The sequence below is a fragment of the Alligator sinensis genome, unplaced genomic scaffold (assembly GCF_000455745.1).
Source record: "Alligator sinensis unplaced genomic scaffold, ASM45574v1 scaffold117_1, whole genome shotgun sequence".
In the NCBI taxonomy this organism is placed as follows: domain Eukaryota; kingdom Metazoa; phylum Chordata; order Crocodylia; family Alligatoridae; genus Alligator; species Alligator sinensis.
The window spans coordinates 514,914-537,108 of NW_005841855.1; the positions used below are offsets into that span (position 1 = coordinate 514,914).

General features: G+C 42.8%; 1 protein-coding gene across 2 annotated transcripts in view; it reads left to right on the forward strand.

The window, feature by feature from the left end:
- Window positions 1-22,195, forward strand: part of IMPACT (impact RWD domain protein) — a 39,369-nt gene that overhangs the window by 16,814 nt on the left and 360 nt on the right. For both annotated transcript variants that reach the window (XM_006016385.3, XM_006016384.3), the window contains exons 8-10: window positions 10,300-10,373; window positions 12,157-12,247; window positions 15,667-15,801. In XM_006016385.3, the coding sequence (XP_006016447.1) occupies window positions 10,300-10,373; window positions 12,157-12,247; window positions 15,667-15,801 (300 nt within the window). The remainder of the gene's footprint in view (window positions 1-10,299; window positions 10,374-12,156; window positions 12,248-15,666; window positions 15,802-22,195) is intronic.

Here is a 22,195-nt window from a genome sequence, read left to right on the forward strand (position 1 = left end):
ACTCCCTCGTCCAAGTCACTGATGAAGACATTAAAGAGTATCGGTCCAAGGACCGAACCCTGCGGAACCCCACTGCCCACACCCTTCCAGGTCGAAACCGACCCATCCACCATGACTCTCTGGGTGCGACCCTCAAGCCAATTTGCCACCCACCGGACTGTGTAGTCATCCAAGTCACAGCCTCTTAACTTGTTCACCAGTATGGGGTGGGATACCGTATCGAAGGCCTTCCTGAAGTCTAAGTATACGACATCCACCCCTCCTCCTGTGTCCAGGCGTTTTGTAACCTGGTCATGAAAAGAGACTAGATTGGTCAGGCACGATCTGCCTGCCACGAACCCGTGCTGGGGGGTTATCCCAGTTATATATCCCAGTTCCCTCAGTCTTTCCTCATACATCCTGTTCCCCAGCCCCTTCACCACTTTTGTTTGGACCCTCTCCAATTTGTCCACATCTTTTCTGTAGTGGGGGGGGTGGAGAAAGAGGGCAAAACTGAACAGTACTCCAGATGTGGCCTCACCAGTGCTGAATAGAAGGGAATAATCACTTCCCTTGACCTACTGGCAACACTCCTACTGATGCAGCCTAGTGTGCTGTTAGCCTTCTTTGGCCCAATCCTGCAATTTGTCTAGGTCACTCCAAATCCTAGCCCTAACCTCGAGCATATCTACTACTCCCCCCAGCTTAGCGTCATCTGCAAGCTGAGGGTGCACTCTATGCCATCTTCCAGGTCATTGATGAAGACATTGAGCGAGACTGACCCCTGCTTTTCTGAAGTCCAGGGTCCATACTCTGCTGCTCTCCATCCTTCCTTTCCTCAGGATCCTGAACTAAATCATTTTGTGGTCATTGCTGGCTAAGTTGCCACAGGACGGGGGTCCTTGAGGAGGGCTGTGATCTCCCAAGGCCCCATACTGTGCCAAGTTGGCCCAATGGGCACCCTCAATTCTCTCCCGCCACGTCTTTGATGGTATGAATGATAGGGAGGCTGCTTTTCAGTCCTCTTGGACACGGTCTTGATGACTCTCTGGACCCCGTGGGTATCCGGACCCCTGGTGGATCCCGCTCCAAGACGGACATCACAACGGGTGTTTCGGGGCACCCTAGCCTTATGGGCTATGCGTGGCTCCAACCACCCTTTACCATGTCCCAAGCCTCGCAGATGGTACCGACATTGTTTGGTCTGGGCCTTGTTGTAATTTGGCCGCCTTGTCCTCCCTGGGCCCTCTGCAGCCCAGTCTGGCTCCGTGCCGCACTGGCGCTCGGGCTGTCCGTAGCCTAGTCTGGCTCTGCTCCTCTCAGCCCTGCAGAGTGCTGCGCCCTCTCTGCTGCCCGGGGTCGGTGCACCCCAAGTGCTGTCATGGGTCCCCTGTGAGGCTTTCTCCATCCCCTAATAGCCTCAGCCAAACCGCCAGTGTTATACAACGATAAACAAAACACAAGCCCCTGGACTGTAACATAAATTCAAGCTACCCAGCTATAACATCATTTATACCCTACCAGGGAGTACTGCATCCCACAACAGTATCAGGAACCGCTCGTTCAGTCAGTCCTCTCCTGCTTGCTCTGGGAGAGCTCCTTCCCCCTTGGCTGCTGGCAGGGAACTACCCTTTTGGCTTCAGCCCTGGGGTTTATATACGAGCCAGGCCCTGCCCCTTCTGGTCAGCTGACAGGTGTGGGCCACTAGCTCTTTCTGGCTGCCCTGGTAACCGGCAGCTGGGGCTTCCACCTCACTGCTAGGGCTCTTCCCCTAGCAGTTTCAGCTCTTTAAAGGAGCAGGGCACCCTAGTGTGCTGTGACACCCTCCATTATACTACATTTCCCCACCAATTCTTCCCTGTTTGTGAGCAGCAGGTCAAGAAGAGTGTGGCCTTTAGTTGGCAACTCCAGCACTTGCACCAGGAAATTATTCCCAATACTCTCCAAAAATTTCTTGGATTGCCTGCATACTGCTATATTGCCCTCCCAGCAGATGTCAGGGTGATTGAAGTCCTCCATGAGAACCAGGGCTTGTCATTGGGAAACTTCTGTTAGTCGCTTTACAAAAGCCTCATTCACCACTTCCTCTTGGTCTGTAGGTGATTAGAGGCCAGGTTTCTTGGTTCTAGTAAACATAGTAGTTTCCCTTTAAAAAAGAAAAAAAAAGAACAAAAGTGCCTTTTCTGCCTCAAGTATCTGCCTAGTGCAGTTTCTTCTTGAAATTACCAAACTAGAGGAGAGGAGACCAGATCTCAAATATAGAAAGCAAGATTATAATACATGATGTACAAATTGGACACACAAGCCAACACTCCCCCCAATCATATTTGCACTAAAACAAATGATTTAGCAACATGAAAACTGGAACACACTTTGCAGTAAAAAGTGGCCGGTACATTTTTGTGGGTTACATATGTAGATCCAGGGTATCTCTTGTTTTTGTTGTAATGAAACTGTGTGACATTTTCAGCCAAAAAGTGCTTAATGTACTAGTTAGAGGAATAGCTATTTTTAGCAAGCAAGAAAAATGATTCCAAGTTATGCAAATGTGATGAAAAATACTGCTCTTCGGATTAGAACATTGCCTGCTTAATATATTTTTCTTGTTGAAAACAAGCATCCATCTGTTTTATTATAAAGTAACAAGGAGAAAGTTCCTGCCACTTTGTTCTAGAAAATTAAGCACTCATTGCCAAATCCATTAAGGGATCTCTGCTTCACTCTTCTAACCAGTGAAGCGGCTGTTTTCGATATCCTTGTATTGGCCTGGAATCAATTTTCCAGGTTATTGAGAGCAGCAGTTCCTCTAGGAACACACTGATTCAGAAAATAAGGGTGTTTATAGATGTGCTTTGGGAGTGGTGTGTGTGTGTGTGTGTGTGTGTGTGTGTGTGTGTGTGTGTGTGTGTGTGTGGAGGGGGGGGTGCTTTAATTAGCAGAGCCCCAAAAGCTGCACTAATTAAAAGCTCCCAGTGTGTCATGTGTATCAGCGTCCATGCGCTGAAAAATGTTGATGGGGCACTTTGAACTAAAGCTCATTGAACGTTGGTATACATGATGCTGGGAGTGTGCTGGAGCACGGTAATTGCCATGCTCTAGGAGACTTGATTAATCAAGTCTGTTCTAACGTGCTATAATAACAGCATGTCAGAGCAGTCTTCCTGCATGTGTGTAGGAGCCCTAAGATACTATAATCAGTATTGTTTCATTTCCTTTAATAGTGTTAAAAATTATAAAAATAGGATAATCCTGCCTATTATATTATGGCGTGGCATATTATGACATCACAGTGGTATATAATATGTCATGTCCTATCACATCAGTTTATACTAATACTGGCATCATGAAATAATGTAAGTAATAAAAGCTTATAAATATACATTTTAAAATGAAAGTTTCATTTTAAATCAGCATTTTAAGATTTTCTTTACTGAAATGTTTCCAAGTCATTTCCTACTTCAGAGCTGGTCTTTTCAGGACATGTCATCAGTTGGTGTGATTTCACAAAATGATGACTTAATTGAAACATCCATGTTCAATGGAAAACTGATCAAATGAAAATATTTTGAAGAGTTCTATTAATGTATTATTTCTGTGCATACAAAAACAAAGTCAGAGGCATCAGTAATATATTTTTTTTAAAGTTCTATTTTTCTGGTTGTTGATTTCTTTTAAGTTGTACCATATACAAAATTATCGGAGGAAAAACCAGTAAGACGTTGTAAGCACTTGGAGGAGAAAAAAGTGATTAGAAACAGTCAGCATGGATTCACCAGGGGCAAGTCATGCCTGACCACTCTGATTGCTTTCTATGATGAAATGACTGGCTCTGTGGATGCAGGGAGACTGGTGGATGTGGTGTACCTTGATTTTCATTTCCTTTAATAGCAAGGCTTTTGATACAGTCTCCCACAACTTTCTCCCAGGCAAGCTAAGAAAATATGGGCTGGATGAATGGACTGCAAGGTGGGTAGAATACTGGCTGGAGCACCGGGCTCAGAGGGTAGTAATCAATGGCTTGATGTCTAGTTGGCAGCCGAAAGTAGTAAAACACTGGAATAGGTTACCCAGACAGGTGGTGGAAGCTGCATCCATGGAGGCTTTCAAAACCTGGTTAGACAGACATTTGAATGTTCAGGGCAGAATGCTGTAAATCCTTTAATCTTTAAGGAATGTCAAATTCACTCTGTGGCCCAAGCCAGAATTCTGCATCCACAGGGTAAGTGGTGGCTGTGGCAGGACTAGGTGCATTGGTAGAGGCAATGGGCTAAGTGGCTACAAGCCAAGCAGCTATGAATCCAGGCCCAGCAGGGTATAAAAGGAGACTCCTCAAGTGACCAGGGAGTGAGCGAACAGGGGCAGCAAGCAGTTTGCAGGTCAGTTTGCCGCCCCCTGCTTTGAAGGGGAACCATTAAGCTTGGTGAAAGGAAGCAGGGAAAAAGGAACTTTTTGGGGCCAAGGAGCAATAAACAGGTCAGCTTATAGGTGAATTTGCTAGGGAACGTCAGCTTGGAAGAAGAGCAGCAAGAGAGGGGTGACAGATTGAGACCCAGAGAAATGCCTGGAGGACACTGCAGTGCCAGAGCCACTGCCACTGCTTCTGCTTGCACCTGTGAGGTGTCTGTCTAGGCAGGACTGCTCACTGTCAAGGCTTCCACCCAGGTCCTGGTTTGGTGCTGTGAAAACTGCGGCTTACAGGTTCATTCCAGTGCCATCCAGGTTGGGGAGTGCCTGTGATGAGAGCAGTGCCTTCTTGTAGTGTTTCTCAAGGAGCAAGCAAAAGAGCTATAGGAGGAGGTGGCAAGGCTCCGAAGCATCCTTTACCATGAGGACTTCATTGATTAAATGCTGAAGGAGACCTCTAGGACTGTGGAGGAAGGACTGCTAAAGGCAGTGCTAGACAAGGGAGGGGACAAGGACTCCCAGAAAGATGGAAGCTAGAAGCTTGTGACTTCTGGCAGCAAGCAAAAGTCTTTTATCTCCACCTGCAGCAGTTTGCCTGGAGAACAGATATGGAGCCCTAGCAACAGAGGAGAAGGAGCATGTTCCATTGGTGGCAGAGGACAGGCCAGGCCTCCCCGAGGTTGGAAAGAGGCCACTGCTACCAAGAAGAAGCGATGGTGGTTGGAGACTCCCCTTTGGTGGGGATGGAAGCATCCATCTGCTGGTCTGATCTGTTGTCTTGGGAGGTCTGCTGCTTGCCCAGATCCAAGATGTCATGGAAAGATTATTGGGACTCATCTGGCCCTCTGACTACTATCCCATGTTCTTCATCCATGTGGGTACCAGTGATACTGCCTGTGGAGACCCTGAGCAGATAAAGTGACTTCAGGGCTTGGTGCAAGGGTGAAGGGGACAGGGGTTCATGTTCTGTTCTCCTTGGCAAATTTACAGGGGTGCCAGCGCCGGGCAATGACTCCGGGCACTGGGGAAGGGATGGACACAGTGGGCCCTGGCTCCGGCCCCAATCCTGGGCCTGACTCTGCTCTGATCCCTGCCCAGTCCCAGACCCATTCCCCACCACGGCTCTTCTCCCTCCCCCCGCAGACTTTCCTGGGGGTGGAGGGGTGCGCACGCATTTTCAGCCCCACCCCCACCCCCACCCCATTTTTTTTCTCCCTCTGCCTACACCGCCTGCCCCACCTATCTCTGAGTTCACCAGCCACCCCTGGCATTTTTACATGAATGCACAGAGCCTGGAAAACAAGTAGTCAGAATTAGAAGTCCTCACACAGTCATGGAGCTATGCATTTGGAATAACAGAGACTTGGTGGGATAGCTTGCATGACTGGAGCACTGTCATGGATGGGTATAAAATGTTCAGGAATGACAGACGGTGGAGAAGAGGAGGAGGAGTTGCTGTTTATGTAAAAGAGCTATCAGCTCAGAGGTCCAGTGTGAAACTGGACATAGGCCTGCTGAAAATCTCTGGTTTAGGGTCAGAGGGGAGAGCAACAAGGGTGATGTTGTGGTGGGTGTAAGCCGTAGACCGCCAGACCAGGAGGATGTGGTAGATGCGGTCTTCTGCAGATAGCTAGCTAAGTTTCCTGATCACAGGCCCTGGTTCTCATGGGGGACTTCAGTCACCCTGACATCTGCTGAGAGGACAATACAGCAGTGCATAGGCAATCCAGGGAGGTTTTGGAGAGTGCTGGGGACAACTTCCTGGTGCAAGTGCTAGAGAGGACAGCTAGGGGCTATGTTCTTCCTGACAAGTTGTTCACAAACAGGGAATAGTAGTGGAGGGTGACTTGGGCAGCAATGACCATCAGATAATTGAGTTCATGATCCTGAGGAAAAGAAGGAAGGAGAGCAGCAGAGTATGGACCCTGGACTACAGAAAACCAGACTTTGACTCACTCAGGGAGCTCATAGGTAGTATCCTGTGGGAGGCCAGTCTGAGGGGGAGGAGTCCAGGAGAATTGACAGTACTTTAAGGAAACAAACCATCCCGATGTGCAGGAAGATCAGAAAGTATGGCAGAGGACCAGCTTGGCTTAGCAGGCTAAAACACAAAAGGAAAGCTTATAAGAAGTGGAACTTTGAACAGACAACCAAGGAGGAGTATTTCTCAGGCATGCAGGGATGAAATCAGGAAGGCCAAAGCACAATTGCAGTTGCAGCTGTAAGAGACGTGAAGGGTAACAAGAAGGATTTCTACAAGTATGTCAGCAACAAGAGGAGGATCAGGGAAAGTGTGGGACCTTTACTAAATGGGGGAGGCAACCTAGTGACAGAAGATGCAGTGAAGGCTGAAGTACTCAATGCCTTTTTAACCTTAGTCTTTAGAGGCAAGGTCAGCTCTCAGACTACTGCACCTAGCAGCACACTTTGTGGAGGAGGTGAGCAGCCAACAGTGGCAAAAGAACAGGTGAGGGACTATTTAAAAAATCTGGATGTGTACAAGGCTATGGGGCTGGATATCTGCCAAGGGCACTGTGGGAGTTGGCCGATGTGATTGCAGAGCCTCTGGCCATTATCTGTAAAAACTCACAGTGATCAGGAGAGGTCCCAGATGATTGGAATAAGGTAAATAATAGTGCCCTTTCTTTCAAAAAGGGAAGAAGGAGGATCCGGGGAACTACAGACTGATCAGCTCACCTCAGTTCCTGGAAAAATCATGGAGCAGGTCCTCAAGGAATCCTTTTCTAAGCCCTTGGAGGAGAAGAAGGTGATTAGGAACAGTCCGTGTGGATTCACCAAAAGCAGGTCATACCTGACCAGCCTGATTGCCTTCTATGATGAGCTGACTGGCTCTGTGGATATGGTGAGACTAGTGGATGTGATGTACCTTAAATTCAGCCAGGCTTTTGATACAGTTTCCCACAACATTCTCTCAGGGAAACTAAAGAAGTACAGATTGGATGAATAGACTAAAGCAGATTGATGATCCAGCCAGTTTTCTGACTCATAGGGTAGTAGTCAATGGCTCAATGTCTAGTGCCCAGGGGTTGGTCCCGGAGCTGTTTTTGTTCAATATTTTGATCAATGACCTGGAAGATATGACACCAAATTGTGGGGAGTAGTACATATGCTGGAGGGTAGGGCTAGGATTCAGAGAGACCTTGACAAATTGAAGTATTGGACCAAAAGAAATCTCATGAGGTTCAATAAGGACAAGGACAAAGTCCTGCACATAGGACAGAACAATGCCATGGCTCAGCCAGTTGGTTCCCAGCCTGTACTAAGCAGCAGCTCTGCAGAAAAGGACCTGGGGGACAGTAAGCTGAATGAATCAACAGTGTGTCCTTGTTGTGAAGAAGGCTAATGGCATACTGGGCTGCATTACTAGGAGTGTTGCCAGCAGATCGAGGGAAGTGATTATTCCCTTGTATTTGGCACTGGTGAGGCCACATCTGCAGTCCTATATCCAGTTTTGGGCCCCTCCAATACAGAATGGATGTGGACAAATTGAAGAGAGTCCAGCAGAGGGCAATGAAAATGGTTAGGGAGCTGGGGCATATGACTTCTGAGGAGAGGCTGAGGAAACTGGGGTTATTTCATCTGGAGAAAAGAAGATTGAGGAGGGATTTAATAGCAGCCTTCAGCTACCTGAAGGGTGGTTCCAAAGAGGATGGAGCTAGACTGTTCTCAGTGGTGGCAGATGACAGAACAAGGAGCAATGGGCTCAAGTTGCAGCAAGAGAAATTTAGGTTAGATATTAGGAAAACTTTTCTCACTAAGAGGGTAGTAAAACACTGGAACAGGTTAGCCAGAGGGGTTGTGGACTCTCCATCCTTGGAGGTTTTTAAGACCCAGGTAGACAAAGCCTTGGCTGGGATGGTCTTGCTTGGAGCAGGGGGTTGGAGTAGATGACCTCCTGAGGTTCTTTCCAACTCTCATTTTTCTATGACTCTATGAAATGGTCATAGGGTGAGCTGTGCTCTGTCAGCACAACCCGTGCTTGCCCATCTGCTTCCAATGGCCATGTCCAATGGGGCCCCAAATTCTGTGGTTGGCCATGCCCACAAGCAGCAAAGCCCCCAAAGTCTCTGGCCCACCAGTAGAATTGGAACGGCTCTGTGGGCTATATATTTGACCACCCTGATCTATCTAGATCAGTTTCTCAACCCATAGGTCACGACCCAAAAGTGGGTCACAAGAATATATGAAAGGGCTCTGAACAAACTTTAAAAAGGATTCTCCTTTAAAGGAGAAAAATTTGGGAAACGGTGGCTTTTTACTTGCAGGCTGACAGAGTTCCAGCCTGTGAGGGGCTGCTTCCATACCTCCCCTGCGACCCGACCCCACACACTGTGGGGCTGGGGCAAGGGGGCAGCAGGTCAGGAGAGAGGCGTGCACTGGGTCAGGACTAGCCATTGATGTTTACAAATGGGTCTTGGTACAAAAAAGGTTGAGAACCACCGATCTAGATGATGGGTGCTTTAAATTTGGTTGCATATGCCTTGACTCAGTAATAGGGTTGGAGTGGTAGCATGGCAGTGATGCTCCAGGAAACATGCAGAATGCAAGGGGGTTTTGTGGTATTTCTTATTGGACCAGATGTACAATTGGGAGATGTTAGTCGAGACTTGAGGAAGGGCACTTTGTGTGCAAAAACTTGTTTAACATTTTTCCCCAACTATACTGTTGGGTCCAGTAGAAGAAGATCCAGCAGTTCAGAGGTGTGCAGTGAAGAGGATAAAGGGTTTGGAAAGCAAGTCAAGGAGATGCTGAAGGAGCTAGGCATGTTCAGCTTGTGGAAAAGACACTTAAGAGGGGACATGATAGCAGCCTTCAGATACTTGAAGGACTGCCATAAAGAAGAGAAAAAGGACTTTTTCTCTCTTGCTGCAGATTGGAGGATGTGGTCCAGTGGCTTGAAGTTGCAGGAAAGTAAGTTTTGACTGGATATCCAGAAATAACTTCTTCACTGCTAGAATATTGAGGCAGTAGAGTAGACTGCCTTGGAAAGTTCTGGACTCTCAATTGCTGGAGGTGTTCAAGAAGAGGTTGGACAGCTACTGGTTGGGGTGATTTAGGTGTATGTTCTGCTATGGGTATTTTCCAAGCTTCTGGGCTTTGATGATTGTCCTCCTCCCACCCCCTTTCTACTGTGTCAGGATGTTTTTAAGGCTTCCTCAAAAGCATTGGGTATCCGCTACAGTCAGGGTTGGGTGTGTCAGTGCTCCCCCGGAGACCGAAGCCAGACGTTCCTAGCTAGAGGATCTTACCCCTCCACTCAGGGTTAAATCAATTGCCATGTTTAGGGTCAGGAATGAATGTTATCCCATGATCATATTGGGGTGGGCTGGTGTGGTTTGCTTTCCTCTGTAGCGGAGGGGTGTGACCTGCCTGTGATTGCTTGAGCATATATTGATAGAATTTCATAGAAGCAGGACATCGGCTGCCGTGGTTCCCATACTTTAGCTCTGGCATGTTAGGTCTGTGTTGTGTCAGGTTTGATAATAGTCTTATATAGAGTTGAGATTATCATTTGTATGGGATGGTTTGGATAGGGATGATCTTTCTTTAGGCAGGGGATTGGACTAGATGACCTCTGGAAGTCTCTTCCATCCATGCTTCTGTATAATTCTATGATTTCACCAAAAAAAACCTTGCTTCTCATATTGTTTCAATAAAGTGCTGAATGCAGTGGGACTATTTATATGGGTAAAGATTTGCTAAAGTACTTTCCTGAATCAGAGCCACAGAGAGAAGTGGGTAGAAGTAACTTGTATAATTTGTACGAAAGACCAGCCAAACATTTTTTTTATTAGAGTAAAATTACTGATTGATAATTGGTTCATTTAATATTAGTTAACTAATCCTACATAAGAAAATATCCTCTTAAAAGATGAAAATTTGTTGTTTTTTCAGGTGAAAACAGTTCTGGACAAATTGTATGAGAATAAGAAAATAGAGAATGCTACACACAACATATATGCCTATCGGTAAGCTGTGATTAAAGAACTTTCAACGCTCTTTTGCAAGCTTTTGAGAGGTGTCGAAGAAGTAAAACACTGTTCGGAGGGAATCTCTCAAATAAATTATTCTCTTGGCCAATTACATCAATTTTTGGCATATTTCTTAGTCAGCCATAACTGTACATGAAATGTGTTAATATTCATTATTGGTATATGAACGTATAGAAATCATGAGATCAGAGATGTAAAATAAAGGGAAAGCTAGAAACTTTAAATATAGGTTCATGACTCTTAAAATGCATCTGGATTTAAACAAAGCATTAGAGTACCTACAGTGTGACAGCATGTGCTCTGAGAGCACCCTACATCATCATTTTTTCTGTATCTACTCATGCATCTTTGGAATATTGAGATAAAAACAACCCTGCTCGTACAGAGTTTATTAGATCCTAGTGAAATTGGGAGGGGAAGTGGTGGGGGGGGAGGGAGGAATCCAAACCCCCAGAGCTCAATTAGCAAAGAAGCCTGTGATCTGTAGCACCAGGGGTGGATACTGACCAGTCCTCTCACATGTGGCAGCAGTATGGCTGTAGGAAATGGAGATGTGTACTTTAAGAATATTTAGGACTTAAATGTTCATCTCTGCTGCATCTGTCTGTGATGAGAGAGTTTCATTTCTTATTGCTGCCTACCTGGCACTTGTCACTTTGTGTCACCAAATTTTCTTAAAAGCAACATAAAAACCCTATTTTGCTAACATGACTTCTTAAGTACAAAGTTACAATGTTACAAAGTTATGAAATCATTTAGGAAGCAAGCAGTCAGACACCAGTTGTGCAGAGGATTTTATTTTTGAAACTGGATTGAAACCATTCTGCTTTCATATACATTAACTGCTCTGGGGTGTATAGTTCTTGTAATGTCCATGTACAAAGCTGGTCCTGGCAGAAAGTAGAATGGGGAGTTTGGAGGTAAATCTCAGGAGTAGTTTCAGACTGGCGATGAAAATCTCGACTTCATTGAAATCAATGGTTGTTTTACCAGAAGTCCTAGAGTTTCCTGGAATCTCTTCCTGATATAGAACTTCTTTTTGTCTCTGATGTAATTTTGGAGGTAATATCCAATAAGGTATCCATAAAACCCATCTGGTAATATCTGGTAAGGGTAATATCTGATATCACTTTGGGGATCACTTCTAACAGGATCATAACAGAATCATAAGAGATTAAGGTGGTTTTGATGTGAAAGTATTTAATTTGAAATTTGGTCACCTGGTTTGTAGTCTTGCCTCTTCCATAGACTCCCTTTTCATGCTGGGTAAGTCTTAAATTTTATGGATTTTTTTGGTTCTCTATCTTTGAAATATAGGATAATAATACTTTCTTACAGTGCAAGCAATAATACTTGATTACTTAATGCACTGTGTAAGCAGTAATATTTGCTCATGCAATGCTGTATTAAGGATGACTTGATATTTGTAAAACATTTTAATTCGAAGTTACTTGCCAAAATTCTTCAGATCTAGTTAAGCTGAGACTGCCTAGACTAGGTGATTTTACTTCATGATAGTCAATTGCCAATTTACTTGACGGAGTCAGTGCATTTGTAAAAGCCTGTAAAGACAGCCACCAGACATTTGTTCCTTGATGTAAACCACAAATATATTTATTTACCTCAAGGCTCATCCTGTTTTCGTGCATATATCTATTATGAAAAAGCAACATTGATAGAGTGTTTATGAAACTGTTCTAAGATATCCTAGAAGTCTTTAATAATATTTTGCATTGCATCTAATGCTGTTTATTTTTAGAATATACTGTGAAGATAAGCAGACATACTTACAGGATTGTGAGGATGATGGGGAGACTGCTGCAGGCGGACGCCTCCTCCATCTTATGCAGGTTAAAAGGCAACAAATTTTGTTTTATCGGCTCCTGTACGTGTGTGAGGAGACTGTTCTGACACACTGGAAATCCAGTGCATCAGAGCAAACTTGATTAATCAAGTCTTCTGGAACATGCAAGTTGCACTCTGGCAGCCTTCTGAGTCATGTATTAGTGTCACCACACTGAAAAATGGCAGTGGGGTGCCTTTAAATAAAACACATTCGATAAGCTTTATTTCAAAATGTTCCGCTGCCATTTTTTCAGCACGGGGATGCTGATGCATGTGATGTGAAGGTGCTTTTAATTAGTGAGGCTTGCTAATTAAAATGCCTGGCGCCGCATCCCACTGCATGTGTAAAAATGCCCTAGATAGTTTTACATTTCTCTTTAAAATCAGAAAAGTTTAACAAAATCTTGCTGCTTTAAGTCCTATGCTGGTCTTAATTCTTACTGTGTACATAGCCTATCATATGAGGGTATTCTGTATATTACTTGACTTTTCAAAGAAGTGAAACAGAAGAAAGTATAGCTTGTCAAACTTGGCCTTCCAGCTCTTGGGGATATAGACTTTACTTGTGTAGTGCCACAGACAAAGTAGGTTGTATTTCATATACAGTTTTGACAGTCTGTCCGTTTTAAGAGAAGAATTGAACTGACTCCCTATTAAACTGACTCCCTATACCTTTTGTAGCACAAAAGAATCAAGGTGAAAGGCAAAGCAAGTATAGGAAAGATGTTGGGCACTAGAGGACATCCTTATTTACAGGAGAAGTCAGTTGACTTAATTTCTCATTATTATTAATTTCTTGATAAAATAGGGACTTGTATCTAAAGCATGCGAGTAGCACTTTTAAATAAAGGAGATGGGGCTCCACCCTGGATTCTTAGCCTCATGTTCACATAAATTAATTTTAGAAGTTCCCTCACAATAGGAACTGTTAATTTTTTTTTGTGTATTATTTCAGCATTTTAAAATGAAAACCAGTAATGATGGTATATTACAGGCTTAAGCAACATTTACACCCATTTGCCCCTTTAACACACAGCCACACAGAATACTCACAATTTTCTTGAAATGTTCACTTCTAGTTCATCAGTTCTACCATTTACGTATAATCCCTAGTAATTCCCCCTCTTACACAGGATTATTTCATAAAATGCTTATTTTGTCGATCAGCAGTTAAGTGACATTCCAGTACTTGTTTTAATGTTTGCCATTTTTTAATTTGGAAGTTTTTGAAACCTTCCTTGTTAGCTCATGGCCAATCCTATTTTATGCAAAATATACAAGAAAGTACACTGGATATCAGTGTTTGTGTAATTAAAGTATAGTCATGAAAAATTAGTTTTTGTAGACGTTGTAGTTAGTGATAGCTTGCTTACTCCGAGAGTTGTTTTGAACGTGTGCACATTCTTTGTCTGTAAACAGTGTGAATTTAGTAGCTCTTAAAAGTGCACCGGGGCTTTCAACATTCCACAAATATCACACAATCAAGTGACATTAAGTATGATTTCTCAAGATTCAGTGCCTATCAGCCATATGGACAGTAATGTTTAATCTTAGTTACTGGAGAGTGTGTTTTGAAAGAATAATTCTGTATGGATCATAAAAGCACAATTCCCAAAGATAAGGTAATATAGGAGTAGCAAACAGTCAAAGTTAGCTGGTCACTGAGTTCTCTTGATTTCCTTCTTAAAAACACTTATGATTGATGATACTCACTGAAATATTATGCAAGTTAAACCACTTCTTCTGTTGCTATAGTTATTGCTTCTATATGAGATTTTATGGCATTTATAAGTTAGTATATCATTTTCAACATGTCCAATCTCTGTTTTTTTTTTAAACGATGTGTCAAGAATTTAAACCATAAATTCTCTCTTAATTCTCTGATTTTCTTATCTCTGGCCTAAGGATACTCCACCCAACATTACAAAGTAGATTAAATTAGCCTCTGCCGTTGAAGGAACTGAGGGAGAAGTATTACTTGACAAATAGCTGTCCATGGAAAAGAGGATTAACTGCATGAGGTTAAATATGCTCTAGTCCTTCCTTTCCACATCCTTTTGAATAAAGACAGTTTGCAGTAAAGTGCCAACTAGACATTGCATCGTAAAAGCTACGCAACAAAAAATGGGCATGTTTCTTAATCACGGAAGATCCATGTAGCCTTTTTTGCAATAGCATTCTTATCTTGTGTAAGATAAGCTAAGAACATTTCAATCAAGATAGCTATCCCTTTTCGGTTAAAGTTAAAACTGAGAATTCAAAAGTTATCTTGGTATCTGCTTGCTATGACAACTTGCTGTGAATGTGAATTTTGCATAAACAGCCCAAAACAATCTTTTAAAGATAATTTCCTTAACTTTTCCTGTATTGGAATATTTAAGTATTCAATCTGATATGTTTTTACAATTACATAAATGAGGACACCTTTTCAGGTCGTACATGCTTATCTGGGCTAAGGATGCTTGAGCCACTGAACATGTAATTATACTGGCTTACTTATGGGTCCATTTGTTATACAGCTTCAAATTTTATGCCTCAGGTTACAGTACTGTTACTCCATTGAAGTTCATGAATACGTCAGAAAATAATTGAGTCCAATATATTAATCATTACCTATGGTTTGTGCTTTGAATCTTCAAAGAAGTTCAGGGAAAGATTTTCAAAGGGACCTAAGGGAGTTAGGCACCAAATCTTATCAACATTCGATGAAAGTTAGGCACATGACTTTCTCAGGAAAGAGTATTTTGTATTTTACCCAGACTTCTTATGTATGTTGACTTCTGGTTTTTAAGTGTATTTTTATTTCAAAATCTAAACATTTTAGGAAATTGTAGCTGGAAATAGCAAGCATGATTGTCTTGTACAAATAAATTTGCATAAGATTTAACCATAGTGAAAATTAGCCTCCTGCAAAAAATTGTGTTTATAAAGAATTAAAAAGAATCCCAATGAGCTAATTACAGGTGCAGCTCCACCTATTGAACCCAAATTGAAAATTAATCAATTCTTGTAGAAGCGATTTAACATTTCCAGGAGTTATTTAAATCAAGTATATACTTGAAACCTTTCTTTTGCCATGTTCCTGATATTTATCCTTAAGCATGTCTAACTGAGGAATAAATGAAGTTGTATACAAGCAAATAGAAACGTGTAAAATATATACAAACTGGTAATACAAACTAGTGGAGTTAGTTTTTTTCTGAGAATACATTCATTTGTACCTGTCAGCATTTGAAAGTAATAAAAAGAGATTGGGGAGAAATAATGGGGATTCAGACTGCAATACAAAGAACACATATTTAAAAATAATAAATGTGACTTGATAAAAATCCCTTTAAATATCTGAGTTCCTTTGGGGAAGGAAATCCTTCAATGCACAATATACTAGTTTTACTGTTGATACATAAACTTTTATTTTATACAGATTTTGCATGTCCGTAATGTTTTGGTTGTGGTATCCCGCTGGTATGGAGGAATCCTGTTAGGACCAGATCGTTTTAAACACATCAACAATTGTGCCAGAAATATACTAGTGGAATACAACTATACAAATTCAGCTGTAAGTTGTGACTGATAGACCAATGGTGTTGGATTTTCGATATGTGTAAATTGTCATATGTAGTTGCAATCCCTGGAGCTATGAAAATATACGTTACCTGAGGATATTTCCTGCGGTTGGAGTGTTATTGTGACTGTTATGATTGAGGAAATGTATGCAAAGGTATGTGTGTGGTGGTTTTTTTGTTTTGTTTTTTAAATGTTACTCTTTATTGAACCAACTACAGTTGGGGCAGATATTTGACAAACTTTGGGATCCAAAGCACCATTCTTAAGGTCATATTGTATATTTTCAATATCCTTCATGCTGCAGTAGGATTGGAGGGTTGTTGTAGCTGTGATGGTCCAGGAAAAATATTTTGGGAAAGGGTTTTTTGTGATATCTTTTATTTTAGTTGGGAGAAGCTGGGTCCTGAGACCTCAAAAATGATGCTTTGTATCTGAAAGCTTGACAAGTACCTCTCCCAGCTGCACAGTCGATTCAGTAAAGGGTATCACAAAAGAAGCCCCATGATGATCTGTCTTATGGTTATCCTGAGGCATGGTTGCTAAAAATAATGGAATGGCAATAAAGGTTTCTTTAGAAATTTATTTCTGTATTATCATTCTGTGGGTTTCCACTGGTTTCTAACTTTTTTGGTATTTTCTCTTGGATTTGTAAAGATCACTTTTGACCACAGCAATAATAATAATTTGAGGTAAACAATATTAACTGTAAAATTTAAATAAATGCTAATACTTGAATGACTTATCTGCAAAATGTATAGTGTTGCCATCCTCGCATTACAGTCCATTCCTTGATAACCCGATTTGTGATGGATAGTGTTATGAGATGCACCATCAAGTGACAAGTAGATTAAATGAGGGAAAAAACCTCTTTCTTATATTCACTGCTAGTGAGGACTAGGCAAGTGTTCTTATTACATTTAAGTCAACAGAAATGTTGACATTAACTTCAAAGAGATTGGAGTTTGGTCTGATTAGCAGCAATTGTTTCAACATCTTACTTGTTTTAATAAGCTTGTATCTAAGGTATTTTTCAATTTGATGTTTTTCAGAAATGATAGAATGTATTTTGTGCTGCTTGTACAATTCAAATGTTTATGTGATTTGTTAAACAGCAAGGAGCTCTCAGAATTACTGTGGACTACAGTTTATTATTTTAGCTACAGGAAGACATTACAATATATAAATAATAACACCAAACATTTTCCTTGTTCAAATAGACTAGAAGAGTTAATACCAATAACCGTACACTCTTAAGATAAGTTTTTAAATGGGATCCAACTGGCTTAAGGGTATAAATCTTAAATTGACTTTTTCATGGGGATTTAAAATCCCCCTAAATCACTTACACAGTTTATGAAATTTTCAAAATGTTGCTATAATTTTAAGAGATTGTATAATATAGACATCAATATTTCTACAAATTAGTACCAAGTCACCTGGCAGTGTTGTCTACAAGTCTAGTGCAGAACTATATTCCCTTTCCAGTGAGTTTCAGGAACTGCTTGCTAGGGCTGCGCAAAATGGGCCCTGTTTTATTTGGATTCAGATATGGCCTGAATCAGGGACAGTGATTCAATCTGTTGATTTGGATCACTGGCCCTGATTTGATTCAGTGAATCCGAATCTGAAGATTTGGTGCTGATTCAGCGATTTGAACACAGACACAGCTTTAAAAGTTATTTTCTACATACCTTGAGGTAGCAGGCGCAGCTGTGATTGCTGCAGTGCTGGGGTGCATGGAGCATCCTACAGGAGCACGGGGGGTGAGGGAGGCGGGGGCTCTCCAGCGTGGTTGGCAGCAAACCCAGAAGTGGACTGGAAGTATTTCTGGTTCACCTCTGGGTCTGTCGGGGAGTGCACTGGGGTGCCCCCCCCCTCCCCTGGCTTGGCAGTTGGCCACAGGAGGACCCCAGGTGCCCCCCCAGACCCAGGAGGCACCAGTTGCCAAGCTGGGGCGGGGTGCAGGGGCCCCCCTTGCATGCTCCCTGGTGGATCAGGAAGTGGACTGAAAGTGCTTCTGGTTCACTTCTGGGTCTGCTGCCGAGCACCCTGTGCTCCTGTGGGACACTGCATCTGCCCTAGCTCCGCAGCGTTCGGAGCCCCTGCTACCTAGAGGTATGTAGAAAAAATAATAATACTTTCTTACAATGCAAGGATAATAATACTTGCTTACTTAATGCACCGTGTAAGCAGTAATATTTGCTCATGCTATGCTGTATCGAGGATGACTAGATATTTGTAAAACATTTTTATTAGAAGTTACTCGTCAGTATAGATTATCTAGAGAGGTTGTGGCATCTCTGTCACTAGGAGTTTTAAAATGTTGATTAGACAAATATTTGGGATGATTTGGACACTGATGGGCCTGCTTCAAGTAGGGATAGTACTAGATGGCCTTTGGAGATTCCTTCAGCCATATTTTTCTATGATTTCTAGGATTATATTCTCTTCTGTTTTGCTCCAGGTAACTCGCATATATGCAGACTTCAGGTTTCATACCTGCAACACTTCACCATTCATGCTAATTTTACTGTCCTTAATGTCTTTTGGGGTTTTTGTTTATCTTTATACAAGAAAATGTAATATATGTACACAATTATCATTTGTAAAAAGTTAGAGAAATTTAAAGCTAATTATGTGAAGAAATACTTCAAAAATATACTCCTGTCTGAAAATATTTTTGATTTTAATGCAAAAATATCTAAGATTGGAAAAGGATGAATCCCCCTTTTCTTCATTTGTTTACTTTGTGCATTTGACAGCATTTTGTACCCATTCACTTTCTTTTTCTTGTCAGTTGATTAGCTTCCTCTTTTGTTTGAGGGGAGGGTTCTTGTTTTTCAAATAAGCACTAAAACTATTAATAGGCTATTTTATAATTCTCTTTGACTCTTGGAAAAGTTTTCCCTTTTTGCTAACTTTCTTAATTGTAGTGAGAATGCAACCATACATTTCAGTGTAGTCCAAGAGTTGATCTTTCTGATTTTTCAAGCTTGTTTCCAGTCAGAAGTCAGATATTTGTAAATCATTCATAAATCATCAGAATTTCATGACAGTAAGAAGACAACAGGTTATTGTACCATATGTAAATGTGTTTAGTATTTATGGCATACCTAAAAATGGATGGCCCTGCATTGTGGCTGGCACCTGAACACTATGTTGATTTGAATAGAGAGCCATAAGAAGCTTACATATGAATACTGTATTTACCTGACTTTAAGGTAAAATTTATGAAAATGTTATGATTTTTCAGGTATAGAATTTTATTATAGGAGGGTCATCTTAAATGTATCTGCCGCTGCTGCTACAGTGAAAAAGCAGTGGCAGGGGGCAGGCAGCTGGGAGGGTCTGGTGGCTGAGGGACCAGGTGGTCTCCTTGCCCTCTGACTTAACCCACCTCCCAACTCTTCTTCTTCCGCATGCAGGCTGCACCTGGCACCTGTGGTAACTGGACTCCCTGCTGCCTGTCTACCTTGTGTCTGCCCCTGCAGCCTCTGCCCTGGTTCCTGTCTCCTGTGGTCTTTGTCCTCCACCCTCCCACAGCTTTTGTTTCCCTGCTTTGTGGAGCCTCTGCCCACTTCTCCCCTCTCTTACTGACAGACACAGCTCCATTCCTTCCCAGGGCACAGCGCACATGTGAGTGCGGCCCCTGCCCGGCCATACAGCTGTGTTCTGGGGCTGGAGCTGTGCTGGTGGTGATTGACTGGGCAGGGTTTTCCATGTGCTCCATGCCTTGGGAATGAATGGAGCTGGAGCCATGCCTGAGAGTAAGTCGGGGAAGGGTGCAGAGGCTGCAGGGGCAGATGATGCAGGGGGCGGGGCAGAGGGGCAGGCAGAGCTGGGGGAAGATGGCTGCTGTGGCTCTAGCTATCTATGAGTCAGGTTTGGAGTTGAAGTCAGAGCTGCAGCAGCTGCCTTCCCCTCCCACCTCTGCCCTGTACTCAAATTCAAGAGAAGGGGCATTTTCCTCCATGCTAAATGGACCGGGGGGGAGGGGGAAATCTTATTTTGGTTTTTAGAAAATACAGTAATTGATGGAGGAGGTGGCATCTTTTTAATGACTAATGTTAAACTGGGGTGGGCCACTGCAAACTACTCATCAGTATCTCCAATGAAATATAAATCTGTGGGTGAGTGTATGAGATATAGCCCCTTGCAAACTTTATATGTGCTAAGAGGCCTGCTGGAAGCCAGAGCTCTAACCCCCTCCCCTCATCCACACTAGTTGTGAGAGATGAGGTAAGGCAAGACTCGAGTTATATGAGACATAGGTCCCCGGGAGATGTTATTTTAAATTTGTTGGGATTTTATTCTGGATCTCCAAAATTGTACATCTTGTCATGCCAGGTGTTCAGGATGTGGGATAAATCCCACTTCATGTCTGCTGGTACTTTGGAAACCCAGTACCAGGCAGCAACTCCCAGCTGCACATGCACCTTTTAAAAGTCTGTGGGTGGGGAGCCTAAGATTAGGCAGCCATTCCCCACATGCTGGCACATTCAGAAATAACTTAAAGGGGGGTGCCTAGTCAGCCCAGCATAGGGGAGCTACTTTCCAAAGTGGCAGGTTTAAAGGGTAGGTGGGCAGCCCAGGAACAGGGAGCGGCTCTCTAGTTTAGACTCCTTGTATGCCCTTTAAATTAATAACATCCATGCCATACATTCAAATTAAAGCTCAATACAAACCAGCCGCAACGATGTTCCACATTAAATGTTCCACATCCACATTTAATGTGGAACATGGTTGTGGCTCGTTTGTCATTTTATTGCATGATTAAATTGTTTGCATATGTGGCTCAAATTGTGTGATGCATGTAAAGTCTGTTGGGGCTATAGAGGCAGATCCCTTCATTGCATCTGTATTATTGCTTGCAGTAGAAGATCCCTTCATGGGAGTGCCTGGGACCACTGCTTAGGCAGCCAGCTAAATTTATAGCCCTCAGCTGGACCTTTTGTAACATATTAACACACTAGAACCCACAAAAGTTGGAGCAGTTGTAATTGAAATCCCCCAAACACCAGTCTCAGTGTTGTCAGGTGGAAGGTGAAGAAATCCTCACATCAGCTTGCTATTTTCTCCTTGTGAGGAAAACTATTGCTTTCAGACTCAATAATCCGCATTAGCTACATTCACCCTTCTGACTTCTGCCAACACTGCGTTGGTCATGGGTGTGATCAGATGTGATCCTTGCCAACACAGATGTGCAGGCAAAATCCTTTGGCATGTTAAAATTGTGCTTTTACTACTCTAGCCTTGTTTTCAGAGGGAAAGGGTTTTACTCTGCCACTTTAATATGCCTTATTGTCGATGTAGCTGCAGTCCCACTAGGAACAGTTTGCCAGTGTAATATACCAGTATTACTCTCCTGGTAATGGACTCCTGTTGTAGAAAAGGCTTAGCTATATCTATACTGAAGACTTCTGACATAGCCATGTCCATTTAGGATTTGAAGAGGTGAGGTCCCTAACTAATGTACTTGTGCCATCACAAAGCCTTGGTGTGGACATAGTTACACTGTAAAACTGCTTTTACTGTATAGTTTTTTGGCTTGAGGTGGGTAAAGTTGTAGTCCTGGGACAAAGCAGAGCTTTGCTGGTATTGCTGTGACCAGTCTTGGAACACTTTACTGGTGTACTTCTCGGTCTCTTGAAGGCTCAGATCAAGTGTAGTATCAGTAACAAATTTATAATGTAAACATGGCATTAGCCCTCTGCATCATAGGAAATCCAGCATTGTAACCCCAGGCTAGGACAGGAACAACAAGCCTGAAATAGCTTCCTCATCTGAAAGGAACCTTTTTCATTCCTTTCTCCCCCAGTGCCAGATAGGAGTCAGATACTTAGCCATGCACCACCTCATGGTAGCCAGAGTAAGTGGGTCAAATCCTAGAGCTTGGTGCAGATGAAACATGTCACTGCCCTTCCTCTAGAGCCCATCCACGCAGCAGGAGGAAGGGGGAGAAGGAAGAGGAAGGTGAGAGGTGTGAGTCCCAGCTTCCACCCACCAGAGGTGAAGTAGGGGAAATGAAGGGTCGTATGGAAAATTGATTTACCTACTTTCTGTCAAGATGTCCTTCCCTCCATACACTGAAGGGATTTCCACTGCTCCCCACCAAAGTCCCATGCAAACTCTCAAAATGAATATTTTGCTTCGCTAACAAATATTTTTGGTGTTCACTCTGATATAAGGCACACGTGTTAGTGCTGTAACTGTTTTGTTAGAGTTAAATCAGTAGATGCTTCAGTGAGATCACAGTAGTAAGAAGTAGCTATTTAGAGTATCCCTTGTCTACTCATATTGCCTGGTGGGGCAGTGGTAAGATGTCCTGAGCAGAATCCAAATTCAAGATGCTAGTTTTTATACAACCAGGAGAACGACAAAGCTGT